The sequence below is a fragment of the Mesoplodon mirus genome (genome assembly GCF_964341445.2).
Source record: "Mesoplodon mirus genome assembly, chromosome: 15".
NCBI classification, from domain to species: Eukaryota; Metazoa; Chordata; class Mammalia; order Artiodactyla; family Ziphiidae; genus Mesoplodon; species Mesoplodon mirus.
This window is the reverse complement of record NC_138991.1, coordinates 53,761,295-53,775,495: the sequence shown is the minus strand read 5'-3', so window position 1 is coordinate 53,775,495 and position 14,201 is coordinate 53,761,295. Positions and strand designations below refer to the sequence as shown.

At 46.3% G+C, this 14,201-nt stretch overlaps 1 protein-coding gene across 10 annotated transcripts in view; it reads left to right on the top strand.

Annotated features, from left to right (window-relative positions):
* The window catches only part of MRTFB (myocardin related transcription factor B), a 201,742-nt gene that overhangs the window by 174,211 nt on the left and 13,330 nt on the right, over window positions 1-14,201 (top strand). For 9 of the 10 annotated variants that reach the window (XM_082643467.1, XM_082643463.1, XM_082643469.1 and 6 more), the window contains 6 exons: window positions 831-1,081; window positions 5,962-6,094; window positions 6,882-7,868; window positions 9,299-9,436; window positions 11,944-12,102; window positions 12,366-12,503. In XM_082643467.1, the coding sequence (XP_082499593.1) occupies window positions 831-1,081; window positions 5,962-6,094; window positions 6,882-7,868; window positions 9,299-9,436; window positions 11,944-12,102; window positions 12,366-12,503 (1,806 nt within the window). The remainder of the gene's footprint in view (window positions 1-830; window positions 1,082-5,961; window positions 6,095-6,881; window positions 7,869-9,298; window positions 9,437-11,943; window positions 12,103-12,365; window positions 12,504-14,201) is intronic. The other variant, XM_082643462.1, reaches the window with a different exon arrangement.

Genomic DNA, 14,201 nt, shown 5'->3' with positions numbered 1-14,201 from the left:
TTAGTACTTCTCAAAGTCTTCTTACTAAGTTGAGTATTTTACCTAAAGCATCTGAGAAATAATTTTCTATACCTTGTTGTTTTGTGCTGTTTTGTTTTGTTGGTGGACTTTTTTTTCCAGATGGAGTTATCTTACAATTTGAATACTAAAAAGTAGAAAGTGATCCGATAACTTATGAATGGAGGAGGTGAAAAGAATCAGAAAAGTCATCTGATTCTTAATCATAAGACAGGGTCTCACACCCCATTTTCAAAATAAAAATGTAATATTTTTGAAAATTTTTTAAAAATTCGTATTCACATTACTCTGTATTTTTTCTGCGTATTTGCCATAGAAATTCATGGCTTTATATTCTGCTTTATTCTCATTAGAAGCATTTTTCTGCTTTTACATATTCACCATAGATTTTTTTTAATGACCGTAAAATATGACATAGTTATGGTGAAGTATACTTAATCTTTTCCCTATTGTATATTTAGTGTGAGACCTGCTTTTCACTAGGAGATAGTATATGTAAGTACTAGGCAATATCTACACAGGAGACCCAAAGTAAATGTTTGTTGAGCTTGAATAGATAATGCTGAGCTGAGCATCTTGCCCTTAGTCTAAGGGACCAATGCATCAGAAGTAAGTCCTTAGGAGCAAGTTTTTGGTCACAGGGAGTACTCAGATGTTCTCACAGCTCTTGAAATGTATTTAGTATATTGCTCTCCAGAGCAGCGACACTGATTTCCAAGGTGCGTTGCGTTTTCTTTTCAAATCAGTTAGGCACACAGTACAATGGATTGCATTCTCTTAGAATTTTCTTACTGTCTTTTTCTCGAAAATAGCAAAGCCATCCCAAGAATCCAAATGACAAGCACCGTAGCAAAAAGTGCAAGGACCCGAAGCCCCGGGTGAAGAAGCTGAAGTACCACCAGTACATCCCGCCAGATCAGAAGGGGGAGAAGAGCGAGCCGCCCATGGACTCCAACTACGCCCGGCTGCTCCAGCAGCAGCAGCTCTTCCTGCAGCTGCAGATCCTCAGCCAGCAGCAGCAGCAGCATTACAACTACCAGACCATCCTGCCTGCGCCACTCAAGTACGGGCTGGGGTCGAGGCGCTCCGTCAAGCGGGGTGGACTCTGGTTGTTTGTGAGGGGCCATTAGTTGCTGGAGGTTGGATGTTGTGATTTACTTGTGCTCAGTGATTCTTTTCATTTTATTACCATCAAAGCTCACACAGTGTCTGAAGTCAGCACAGTCCCTTCCAGTTCATTTTTTGTCCTCCAGAACAGGTTCTGAACTTTTCAAGTTAAAGATCACTTTTCGCAATTATTCATCCAGGAAAGATCTGCCTGTTCTTCACCTGAATAGTATTAGATGCTATGAGAAAAGCATAAAAAGTGTAAACCTGGTGGGCTTCCCTGGTGGCACGGTGGTTGAGAGTCAGCCTGCTGATGCAGGGGACGCGGGTTCGTGCCCCGGTCCGGGAAGATCCCACATGCTGCGGAGTGGCTGGGCTCGTGAGCCATGGCCACTGAGCCTGCGCATCCGGAGCCTGTGCTTCCCAACGGGAGAAGCCACAACAGTGAGAGGGCTGCATACCACAAAAAAAAAAAAAAAAGTGTAAACCTGGTATAAACAGTTAAAAAAAAAGGACGGAGGAGCATAAAAGCTGGAGGCTGCAGTGGTCAGGGAAAGCTTTATGAAAAAGGCAGGATATTTACATGGGAAAGGGCCTGAAACTTGGGAAGGAGCCTTCCAAGCAAAGAGGAATGATCTGAGTGCAAGTATAGAGCAAACAATGCCTATTTATTACATGGTGAGGAAAAAGAGCCTGAATAAAGAATGTGGTTAGTTTTTAAGAAAAGTGGAAGACAGATTTGAGTAGAGCCAATGTCTAGAGGAACATGAAGTTGGGACGACTTTAATCTTGATACAGTGGATGTTTCAGAGGGCCACAGTGACATGGTAAAATCAAAATGCATGAAAGAACAGTTTGACACCAGTATTGGAGGGGAGTCTGGCCATTGGAAAACCAGTTAGAAACTCTGCGATAAAGTAGATGCAAGAAGTTGAAAGGGCACTGATAATGGGAAGGCAGGAACAGGTGACAGATGTTTCAAAAGACAGTGAAAGGTCTTGGTGAGCGATAACTGTGAAGAAGGAACATATTTCCAAAGTTTGAGCCCAATCAGGAGGGACAGAAGGGAGTAAGTTCTGACGATTTCTGAGACTGAATTCATAGCAGGACGTGCACAGCTAATTTTAATTATGTACTAGAGGAAATCTCTAGATAACAAATCCTCAGTACACTTTTCTGGGAAACAGATAAAAATGCAAGGACTCTGTCCTTCATTTCATTCACTTTTCAGGAAAAAGGAATATTTACAGTCAACTCGAGAAAAGGAACTCTAGAAAAAGATCCAAAATCTCATGACAGGGAAAAATGATACTCTGTGATCCATGCACTCAGTTTATGATTACATGATCTATAGAAGCTTTACTTCTGTTTGCTACACGTAGGCTGAGCACTCCTCCATGGAGAGCTCCTATTTTCTCGGAGTAGAAAAGGATTAAGACTTACTAAAAAGCTTCTCTTTAAGAAATATCTCCTCATATGCTAATAATTATCAATTCACTTTTTTCTTGTAAGATACAAATATCTTGAGGAAGATTAGACCTATTAGTCATTCAGACCTTCCTGTGAAGTACTTAAATCGAAAACATCAGGGCACAGAGATGAAGGAAGAAAGAATTTTTGTAGCATGTTATTATTTTAAGAGCAAGCAGGCCTGAGAGAGCTGTTGACATTGGAAGGGACCCAGGGAAGGCCAGAGAACTGGACGAGTATCAAAGACAAACCACCGCTGCTTTACAGCTTCGTCCAGGACCCAGGGAGGCGGCCCCCACCGTCACCACCACTGGGCACCAGTGAGGATAACGGCAACGGTGGCTCACATGTAGGTGCCACTCTCGGTGCCTGACCGTGTGCTCAGCATCCTCCTCCTCACAGTGACTCTCAGAGGAGTTGATGTTATTCCTGACCCCATTCCCAGATGAGGAAACTTAACTGAAAATCACATAAAAGGTGGTGTCTGTCCATGAAATAGTCTTTTCTGTAATGCAAGAAATTGTCTGTATGGGGCCAACTTTGTAGATGGGAAGAAAACATCTGAGGTGTGAGGTACCTGAACTCTGAAGTTCTTTGTCTTTCCGTGAAGGCTTCAGTCCCCCTCTCCTCCTCAGACATTCCTGCCACTGAAGTAACCAAGCCTCCTGACCCAGGAAGGCATCATCCAAAAAGATCCAAGAACTAGGAGGAAGAAGGAGCCCCCATTTTTGTGTCTTATTGCACCAGCCAAAGAGGGAAAGCCAGTTTTATTTAATTTCCAGGTCCTAAAAATGGAGATGTTATTTTCTAACACATTGTTTCTTTTTACCAAAATTCCATACAAGAAACTGAATGTGGCAGTTCTCTAGTGCCCGCAGTGGTGGAATTTTACTGATAACACAGCCCTTTGGTATCTTGGAAGAAGCAAGAGCCTGAAGACATGGGACTTTAGTCCCAGAGTGGCCACACGCTGACGGAAAGGAAGGGTCCTGGAGGGTCTCTGGACCTCAGCATCCTCAGCTACACAGTGATCACATTCATCAGGCATCCATCCCCCTTTTCTCCCTCTGGTTGATTTGGGGAAAAAAATAGACCAACTTATTTCAGTTATTTTAAAAGTTGAATTCAACACTGTACTGTTAATCATAGTAACAAGTAGAGTATTGTAGAATCTCAACCAAAAAGACAGCGTGAATAGAATAATTAATTTAAATCGTGCATTCTCAAGGAGAGCCTGTCATTCGCAAAGGAGCAAAAGTTCCTTGGAGGGAATTTTACACTTTTTATTTAATAAAGCATAGACCTACATACATAGTATGTGGACAAAAATGCAGTACATCTACGGTATTAAAATTTCATAGGGAGAGTGATTAGGGAAAAAATGTCTAAAAAGGCTTCTCGGGGGGACAATAATGAATATAAGGCTGAGAAACAATGATTAAAATAAAATGTTTTCGTAATTCTAAAATAAGATTTAAAAGTTGAATTTTTAGAAAGAATAGTGATACATTTTCAAATATTTGTCATTTCCTCCAACTTCAAGAAACTTCATTTCGAATACTTCAAGTATTTAATTTCAGCAAAATGCAGGCAGGTTTAAAAAGACTCAAATGTATGTCAAGAATTAGCTGTTGACAAGGCCAGAACTGGCTTCAAACACAGGCTTCCTAAAACCCATTTGAGAAAGCTCATCCAGCCATGGACCTCGCCCCATAGGCACCATGACCTAGATCCCTATTTCAGAACGTGGAATTCAAGGTCTCTTTGGCTTCAGTACCAAAGCTTACATTGACAGTAAAGCCTGAGGCTGCACTGGAATCGGCTGTACAGTATCAACCACCATGTGCACCTTTCTTTAATGAATATCAACCAGCCAGAAAAGGAAATGCCATTGTTGCCAGGAGTATTACAGTCGGAAGGGGTTGGGAGGACCTGGCTTCGACGTGGAAAGGAGTTTAGGGAAATTAGTGCAACAGATTCACCAATATTTTTTGTTTTTGTTTTCGTTTTTGTTTTTTTGCGGTACGCGGGCCTCTCACCGTCGTGGCCTCTCCCGTTGCGGAGCACAGGCTCCGGACGCGCAGGCTCAGAGGCCATGGCTTACAGGCCTAGCTGCTCCGTGGCATGTGGGATCTTCCCAGACCGGAGCACGAACCCGTGTACCCTGCATCGGCAGGCGGACTCTCAACCACTCCGCCACCAGGGAAGCCCTCACCAATATTTTTAAAATAAGCTTTTAAAAATGTAGTATATGGTAGAGAAGTCCATAAATCATAAGTGAAAATTGATGCCAAAGTAAGCACACTCCTGTAACCACCTAAATCAAGAAATGGAGCACTGTCAGTTCCATTACCACCACCTTGCGTCCCCCTCAGTGACTATCCTGACTTCTGTCCCATAGATCAGTTCTGCTCAACATTATGTTTGTGAGATGCGTCTTTCCTGATGCAGACAGCAGCAGTTAATTTTTATTATTGTCTATTCTGTAATTCATACCTAATGAGGTTAAGCACTTGTTCACATATTTATCGACCATTTGGATATACTTTCTTGTGATATGCTTGTTCACGATTTTCCCAATTTCCCATTGGGCTTTTCTTTTTCTTACTAATTTGCAAGACTTCTGTGTGTATTCTAGATGAGGCTTTTGTCAGAAAGAACGTATTACAAAATCTTCTCCTGGGGCTTGACTTTTCACCCTCTGAAAGATATCCTATTTAATGAGTACTTTTTGTGTCCTGTCTAAGAAATCTTTGCTTATCAAAGGCTATGAAGATATTATCCTAAGTTTTCTTCTCAAAGTTTGTTTTCCAATTCACATTTAGGTTTTGGGATGGTGTGAGGGTAGGGGTTGATCAGAAGCCCTGTTCTGCTCTGTGAGAATATCCAGTTTAGGCTGTTAGCAGTTACGAGAAGAACCACCCTTTCTCCACCACACTGCAGTGCCGCCTTTGTGATGACTTGAGGGTCCTTGTGCGTGGGGGTCTGTTTCTGGATTCTCTCATCTCTCCCATTTGTCTGTTGTTCTGACCTTGCATCAGCATCACCATAAGTTTTGATATCTGGTGGTATGATGCTTCCAGCTTTGCTTTTTTACTTCAAAGATGTCATGGCCGTTCTTGGTTCTTTGCATTTCCATATAAAGCTTTGAATCACCTTCTAAATTTCTACCAAGCAAGCAAACAACACACAAAACCTGCAGGGATTCTGACTGGGGTCTAATTTGACTGACGTCTTTACCATATTGAGTCTGCCAATCCATGACCAGGTATTTTTCTCTTCGTAAGTTAACAGATTGTTAGCAGGAGCAATGTCAGTCCCAGAAATTATGTTATTAGAAGCTCTAACTTTCTTTTTCTTTTGAAGGCCACTCAATGACAAGAATAACAACAGTGGGAATCCAGCTTTGAACAACACCACGTCTAACACTCCAAGACAGAATACATCTGCTCCTATGAGAAAGCCAGGGCCTCTGCCTTCTAGCTTGGATGACTTAAAGGTGATCATTGCAAGTGGGGTTTCTTCACCCATAAGTACCACAAAGATGTAAATGATTTGCCAGATTTGCCTAGCAGGTGTAGGTAGTTCCTAATAGATATTCACCTTTACCACCAATAGGATAACCTTTATAGAGGTACTTTCTTTCTGCGTCCATTAAGTTTCCTTTAAAATGACCAGGAATAAACCTCCATTTATTGAGCAAATGCCATGTGCAAGCACCACACCACTCCTGACTCCAGAAGCGGATTTTTTTCTTCCCTCTTCGTTGCCAAGTTTGGGAGAAGCAGGAAAATGTAGCAGTTAAGAACGTGATCTCCAGGGCCATCCTTCCCGGGTTCTACCCCGCTCGGCCTTCTGTTATCTGCAGTAGCTTGCGCTAGTGACGCACCCTCTCCCCATCTGTAAACCGGGAAAAATACTACCTGGACCTCATGTGAAGATTAACTGAAAGAATAAAGCACTTCTGGCAGCGTCTGGCACATGGTAATTCCTCAATAAATGTAACTGTTAGCCTCATCATTTCTGGTAATAAATCTTTTGATCTAGTAAAGGAATTACCCTCTAACAACCCTTGCTTTATCACTGGCCTTTCAAGTCCTTTAGGTCTACAGCTCTGTGTGTTTTTGTGTGTTAAAAAAAAGAAAAAGGAACTGTCCCACTTTCATGTATGTAGTAATACGGAGATGTCTGACAGATGTAGGCACCTTTTCCATCTCAGAAGTGCACTGAAGGTTTGTGAGAAGGTCATAATACGAAAAAAGAGATCTTATTTGTTTGTACTTCAGGTGTCGGAGCTGAAGACAGAACTGAAGTTAAGGGGTCTTCCGGTGTCAGGCACCAAACTGGACCTCATTGAACGCCTGAAACCCTACCAGGAAATGAACAGCGGTGGTGCTGCTACCGGTGGCACCGTGGCCCTGTCGGCATCTGCTGTCGTCCCCAGTAACCCAGAAGTTACCATGGCCCTGCCAGTGACAACACTGCAGAGCTCTGTGACCAGCTCAGGCTCCACTTTCAAGGGGGAGCTGCCGCCCGCTGGATCCAGCAGCACAGCCCACGCGGACAGTGTTAACTCCCCGCTGCCCATCTCACCCGCACCCTCTGAACAGTCCAGTCTCAGCGCCGAGGACGCGAGTGTGGCAGACACGTTCACCGAGATCATGACCATGATGTCCCCGTCGCAGTTCCTGTGCTCGTCGCCTCTGCGAGCCACGAGTACCGAGGACAGCCTCAGCCCCACCAGCAGCACGCTGTCCACCCTGGAGCTCGACGCGGCCGAGAAGGACCGCAAGCTCCAGGAGAAAGAGAAGCAGATCGAAGAGCTGAAGCGGAAACTGGAACAAGAGCAGAAGCTCGTGGAAGTTCTGAAGATGCAGCTGGAGGTGGAGAAACGAGGGCAGCAGCAGCGGCCACTGGAGCCCCCGCCCAGCGCCCCGGCCCCTCCAGTCCCCAAGTCAGACCAGGCTCGGGGCGGCACCGCTCCCGCCGCCAAGGACGAGGCCCTGGTCCCAGACGGCCCCAGCCTAGTGGCCGGCCAGACCCTCGTTGCCAAAAAGGCCATAGTGATCAAGCAAGAGGTCCCCGTGGCCCCGGCCGAGCCGCCAAGCCTCGTCCCGCAGTTTTACGTGAGTTCCCAGGGCCAGCCGCCCGCCGGGGTGGCTCAGCCACAGGCTTTACTGACCACGCACACCACGCAGCTGCTGCTCCCCGTGTCCATCCGGGGCTCCGGTGTCACCTCAGTGCAGCTCCCAGTAGGCAGCCTCAAACTCCAGGTGTGAAGTGTGTCTTCTAACTCCTTTGCCTTACAGTTTGCATGGACCGGAAATTGCTTGTGGAGATCTCAGAGCCGAGCTGCTTCATGAGTGCAGCCGAGTCAGGCTTCACGGTTGCAGGAAACATGTGCACGTGTTGGGGGGTTATTCACAAACGCGAACAGCTAGCACTTTTTATATAGTAAAAACAAACAAGGGGTGCTTTTCCCTTTCTGCTGCCTTTCACCCCTAGCATGGTATTGTTATGTGTAGACGTTTTAAAATACCAGTGGCATTCTCATAGTGATGACAGCTACTGTCCTGAGTGCTTTTTGTGTTCTAGGCACAGCATCAGATACTTCAGGTGGCATGCTTCATTTAATCCTCCCTTCTCCCAGAAGACCCCAGTGAGAAAGCCCCCTTCTAGAAAGGAAACCGAGGCCTTCAGAGGTTTAGTAAGTTGTCCAAGGTCAGAGCTGGCACTCAAGCCGAGGCCTCGGACTGCAGAGCTCTTGCTCTCACACCCACTCCTGTGCTCTGGCTCCTAATTGTAGTTCTTAAAAGTCACCGCTGAGGTGAAGATGCCTAAACTAAGGAGAATGCGACCACAGATTCAGGAGTGAGGCTGGTATTGAGAAACGATGAAACACTGGTGAGCATGAAGTTTACTTCTATGCCAACATTGCCTGCAGCCGTTTCTGTGCAACTCGATTATGGAAGGTTTTTTTAAACAAAACATGGGCCACAGTACACAGAAACCATTTGGAGTCCTGCTTCTCTACCTCGACCACCCAGAGAGGAGCAGTCTTATACCCCCGGGGTCAGGAGGCCTGACCCAAGGGCCCTCGGCATGTTCTGAAGTCCTAACTCCCCTATTTCATCTTTAGTAGAGTGTCTGAAACTGAAAGTCCGCTCTGTGATACAGCTTTCCTAAACATTTGTTTTCCTGTCCAGCTCTTCCATTACAGTTGATGTTCGAGGAACAGGAATTAGTTTTATTCTGGGCCTGTGAGCGCCCAGCCCGTGGCTGGCTCTCCCATAGGAAGCACATATTGCAGCTTAAAAGCAGGAATTTGCAGTGTCAGGCCTCACAAATTTCCTTGCTGCTGTTAAAATTGTTATTATAACACCTGACCTGTTTATTATGTGTAGAGCTGCTGTAGGTTCTTTTGACTTCAGTCTTCTATTTTCCCCAAATTCTCAAATGAAAATCTGAGCCACTTACGAAACAGTAAGAGCATGGAAATAACTGATCTGGTGTTTAACTCTCTGGTTTCAAACGAAGGTTCAAATTTATGTGCCAATGAATTGAAGTGTGTATCTATAAACATTTTATCTTATTTTTCTTTTTAGATGTGATCCCCAAGTGACCAGTTATTCCACATCTAAACTCTTCATTCTAACCTTGATTTTGACAATTCATTTGATTTTTTTTTTTTTTTTCCTCCTAGACTCCACCACAAACAGGCATCCAGACTCAGCCTCAGATAGCAACTGCCACCTTGTCCTCAGGCCTGGCCCAGACTGCACCTCAGAAACAAGACACTTTCACGCCACATGTGCTCAGTCAACCTCAGCAAGTCAGAAAGGTTGGTGAATGCTAATAAGTGACAGACTGTTGCTGATTTTTGTACTATCATCCGCTGAACATTCAACAAGCATCTTATAGGAGCCTTCTCCGTGGGAAGCTCCTGTTTGTTCTTTTCTGTGATCCATCTCCCACCGGATGAGCTTTGGGTCAGATGCCATTTGGCTGCAGAAAGAGTTCTTTATTACTAAAAGATAGCTCATCTTAACAATTAAGCCCCTTTTCCAAGAAAAGTTTCAAAACTATTTTTTCAATCCTCATATATAGAATTTTCTGGGTTTTAACATTTCTTTTCAAAGTAATCATTTTGTGGGGGGAAGAAAAGTGCCCTGGGAAAAGGTATTTGAAGGTGAAAAAGACACTTGTTCAAATGTTTATCTTGAGTGAGATCTTTACATATTTTTAAGAGTTTGCCTTCTCAGGGATTAAGAGCCCAGCGGCCTAGGTCTGGCTGTCATTCTGGCTCACCACTTCCTCTGTGTTGTGCCTTATGCAGGATTCATGTACCGTCTGAGTGTCATTTTCCCCATCTTTAAAATGATGGTGCTGATCTAGGGCTCAGTGTCCTCTACAGGACTTCTACTAAGAGTTCTGTTGAAGAGCCCCAAAAGTCACCCAGACTCCCTGTTATCCAGTAGGTGGAGCTATGTGCCCATCTCCTTGCCAGAAAAATCTTAAGGCCTCAAAAGTAGATCTTAACTATTTTAAACCTTGAGAATAATTAATCCCAGAGTTTTAATCTTCAGTGTAAAAGAACCTCAATAATTAGGTGTACCTGTAGATATGCCCCAGGCTGGTGTGAACTCTCTGGGCTAAGACAACTTGAGGAACAGACAGGAATGACCTCTTGGGACAGAGACAGCCGTGTTAACACACATGCTTTCTGGAATCTCCTCTGAGGAGTGCCGTGAGCAAGGAGTTAGAGGTGGGCCCAAAAATAACAGTTTAGAAAGAAACTTAGTGAATATTGAAATGGTAAGACAGTTTTCTTTGAGGGAGGAGAGAGAAAAACAATATATAGATGGATAAATAAGAAGAATATAGTTATAGAACTTATCACCCAGAGAAGTTGTACTGTTGGGAGGGATACACACACACACACACACACACACACACACACACACATATTTTCATGCTTAAGGAATACTTATACACATTTATAATAAAAATACATAGGTTAAGTTTTTCTCTTTCAGAATACTAGTAGTATAAAGTATATTAAAATTTTTATGAGCAAACCAGTTCTGTGAAATACAGTTACAAAACCAACATTATGGCCATACATTTGCCACAGGCCCTAAAACCTTTGGCTCTTGATGGGAGCTAAACAACACACTTTGTAATTCCACAGGAAGAAGTTCTCACCTCTGCCTGACAAAGCAGAAAACAGCTTCTCAGAAGGGGGCAGATTTTAAATGAGGCCTTGCAAGGATTTGGAGAAATTTTCAGAAAAGTGGAAAATTGAGTGTGGCCACAGCATGTGCACAGCCTTTCAGTTAGGATGGAAAGGGGGCCAGGTAGTAAGAAGGTTGACATGCCAGCCAAAGATGAGGATTTTACCCCCAAAGAGAGAGAGAGAGAGAGAGAGAGAGTGTGTGTGTGTGTGTGTGTGTGTGTCGACAGGCAGGTAGGCGCAGGTAGACAGCAGTGGCAATTTTCCAGTGATGGATAGTGAGGAGCCAGATCAGAACAGCAGACCACAGGTCCCGACCCAGGAGGTGTGTCTGAGACGTGTGAGCGCTGAGGGCTCCCTTTACCTAAGTTTCAAAAATAAATGAAGGCAAAACCAAGAATTATTTTTGTGCAGAGGCTGGGGGCAGTGGGAAGAAAGGGGAAAGTTTAATTTGGAACACATTAACGTTGAGATGTCCCAGGTGTGTGTTTGTAAACGTTACAAGTGTGGCTTTGGCACCTGGGAGCAAGGCTGGAAGAGAGAGGTGGGCTTGGCAGCTATGAGCTAAAGAGCCCTGAGAGCAGATGAGGAGAATCATACTGAGCTTTCCCACAGCACACTGTCCCTGCTGCTGTCCACAACAGAGACCACTGACGCTGGGGAATCGCAGCCTGTGGGCCACACTCAGCCCCGCCCGTGTCTGTAGGTGGAGCTGTCCTGAGCCACGCACGCTCACTCTCCTCCGGGCCGCAGGGCAGGGCAAGCAGTTACAGCGGGTGCTGCACAGCGCCCGGCCCTAAACTATATGCTCTGTGGCTTTCATAGAAAACATTTGCCAACCCCTGTTCTTTTTTTTTTTTTTTTTTGGCTGCACTTCGGCTCAGTAGTTGGGCGCTAGAGCACAGGCTTCAGTAGTTGAGGCGCACGGGCTTAGTGGCTCCGCGGCATGTGGGATCTTCCCGGACCAGGGCTCCGACCCATGGCCCCTGTATTGGCAGGTGGATTCTTAACCACTGCACCACCGGGGAAGTCCTGAACCCCTGTTCTAAAATGTGGTTTTCTTTATTAGGAAGAGCAGAAGAACAAATTGATGGGCAAATATTTATTCATTACAGGTTTTCACAAACTCAGCATCCAGTACAGTTCTTCCGTATCAGAGACCACCCGCTCCAGCGGTGCAGCAGCCCTTTATCAACAAGACAAACAGCAGCATCCTTCAACCCAGAAGCACGCCACTTCCGTCCCTGCAGAATGGCCCCAACCCTCCCAACAAGGTAACCCAGCCCACGGGGCAGCTGTGCCAGCACATACAGGGTGCAGGTTCATCCCAGAGCCCCGGGCTTCGGGCCTGGACAGCCGAGTATCGGCATTAACGGGGGGAAACAGCCCAAAGTCCCGGGATAGTACTTGTTCCGGGGCAGCTTAGCCGTCAGCACAGTGGGGGTGGCCCGGCCTGCTGGCGCCTCAGCCTCACCACCCAGGATCCCCGGGAGGCCAGCCTGCCGCCGGGCTGACTCTCCTCCTCTGTCTGCCGCAGCCCGGCTCGCCCCCTCCGCCCCAGCAGTTTGCGGTCCAGCACTCTCTGTTTGGGAGCCCGGTCCCCAAGACGAAAGACCCTCCCCGCTACGAGGAAGCCATCAAGCAGACGCGCAGTGCCCAGTCTTCCCTTCCAGAGGTAAGGAGGCCGCAGCTCTGATGTGGTGGGTCCTCTTCAGCTTGAAGCCCCGGTCTAAGATGGACTGGCCTCAAGAGAGACACAAGTTTCATGACTAGTAGCCTTGCTTGCCTTTTAAATGCTATTTAAAATCAAAATATCATTCACTTTGGAGACTCCCAGTGGTTTTCAGCAGCCATATAACCTGCAGTTCCTATTTACTCAGAATTTCAGTGTTTGTCTTTAACTTCTCCTGGGGGCCAGAGGCAGGTTGTGTTAGGGATAGATGTGTGTATACGTGACCAGGGCACGTATTTTATACAGGACCCTTTTCTAAAGCCACCATTTGTCAGGCCAGCATCAAACTGACCCTCTCCTGCCCGGATGGCCTTCCAGACTGCCCATCACCCTCTGCTCCAGCAGGCAGGCTCACGCAAGCAACTCTGCTCATATTTTGAGCAGATGCACTTCGGAAGGGATAGACTGAGGCCCTCCCGGCCCCGCCATGTACTGATTCCCGCCTCATAACCGTGCGTCCCTCTCCTCTGAGCCTGCCTTGTTGCTTTGATAAGATAGGAGGAGCCGCATCTATTCCAGGGATGGAAAAAGGTAGAGCTCCTGCTTGTAAAAGCACCTGGCCTCCGGTGGGCGCCGAGAAACGACAGCCTCATCAGACCTTACCCTGAACGCTCCTCCTGGGCTCGCTGCCTATTTAAAGCTTAAAACTCAACTCACTTTCAAGAAAAAACCCCGGCCTCACAAGAGGATGCAGGGAGTGAACCTGACGCCACTGCGTGGGTGCTGACAGTGGAGGGAGAGGTGTGCTGATCAGAGGTAGACCTGCTCTCACAGCCACAGCAGGTGCCCCGGCAGAGTCGTGCTGCTTCCCTCGGTCCCCATGCCACTCCCTGGGGCCTCCTCGTGCAGGGGGGCGTGCAGAGCCAAGGACTCAGCACTTCCTGCGCAAGTGGCAGCCATGCCGTGGCCACCTTGACCTATGTGGTCACCCCAGCAAGCAGCTGCAGACACTGCTCCATGGCGGCCAGGGTGCCTGGTGTGGCACACTCACACGGCATGCAGGGTGCCCGGGCAGACGGCCTCCTCGAGGAAGCAGACAGTTTCCACGTGCTTCTTCACATCCACTTACTGCCGAAGGAAGGTGACTAATTGTAAGATGTTCCTTTAGTTCCAGACTCAGCCAGGGCCCCTATATGTGAGGAAAAGCCACATTTCAGAACTAGGTTTAGATATTTGCAAAAAGAATTGAAACAAATGGTGCTGGCCTAGGCTGTGCTCCCCTTGGTCCATCCAGAAGGAACATATCTTCAAGAAGATCCTTCCAAATCTGGCTCTCACGTGTAGGTTACTCTGTACCATTTCCTTCACCAGTGTGACGACAACAAAGAATCCTCCTCTCACCTTACCCTAAGAGAGCTGATTGGAATCCCTGCCCTTTGTCTGTCTCTGGTTCATGCATACAGACTGAGGGAGTCAAGTTCTGTTCGGATGAGGAGCTAGCTGTGGTTCCCCTTTATATACCACTGAGCATCAAAGTCCAGGGATGCTGATACATTTACTCGGACTTCCAATTCCACTACTGGCTAATAAGTAAGGCCCTACCAGTTCAGTCTTCCCACAGATAACAGTTACAAAGCCTGGTCATAACACAAAAAGCAATTCTATGAAGTCATTGAAGAGTGACTAGAAAGAGTCATATTC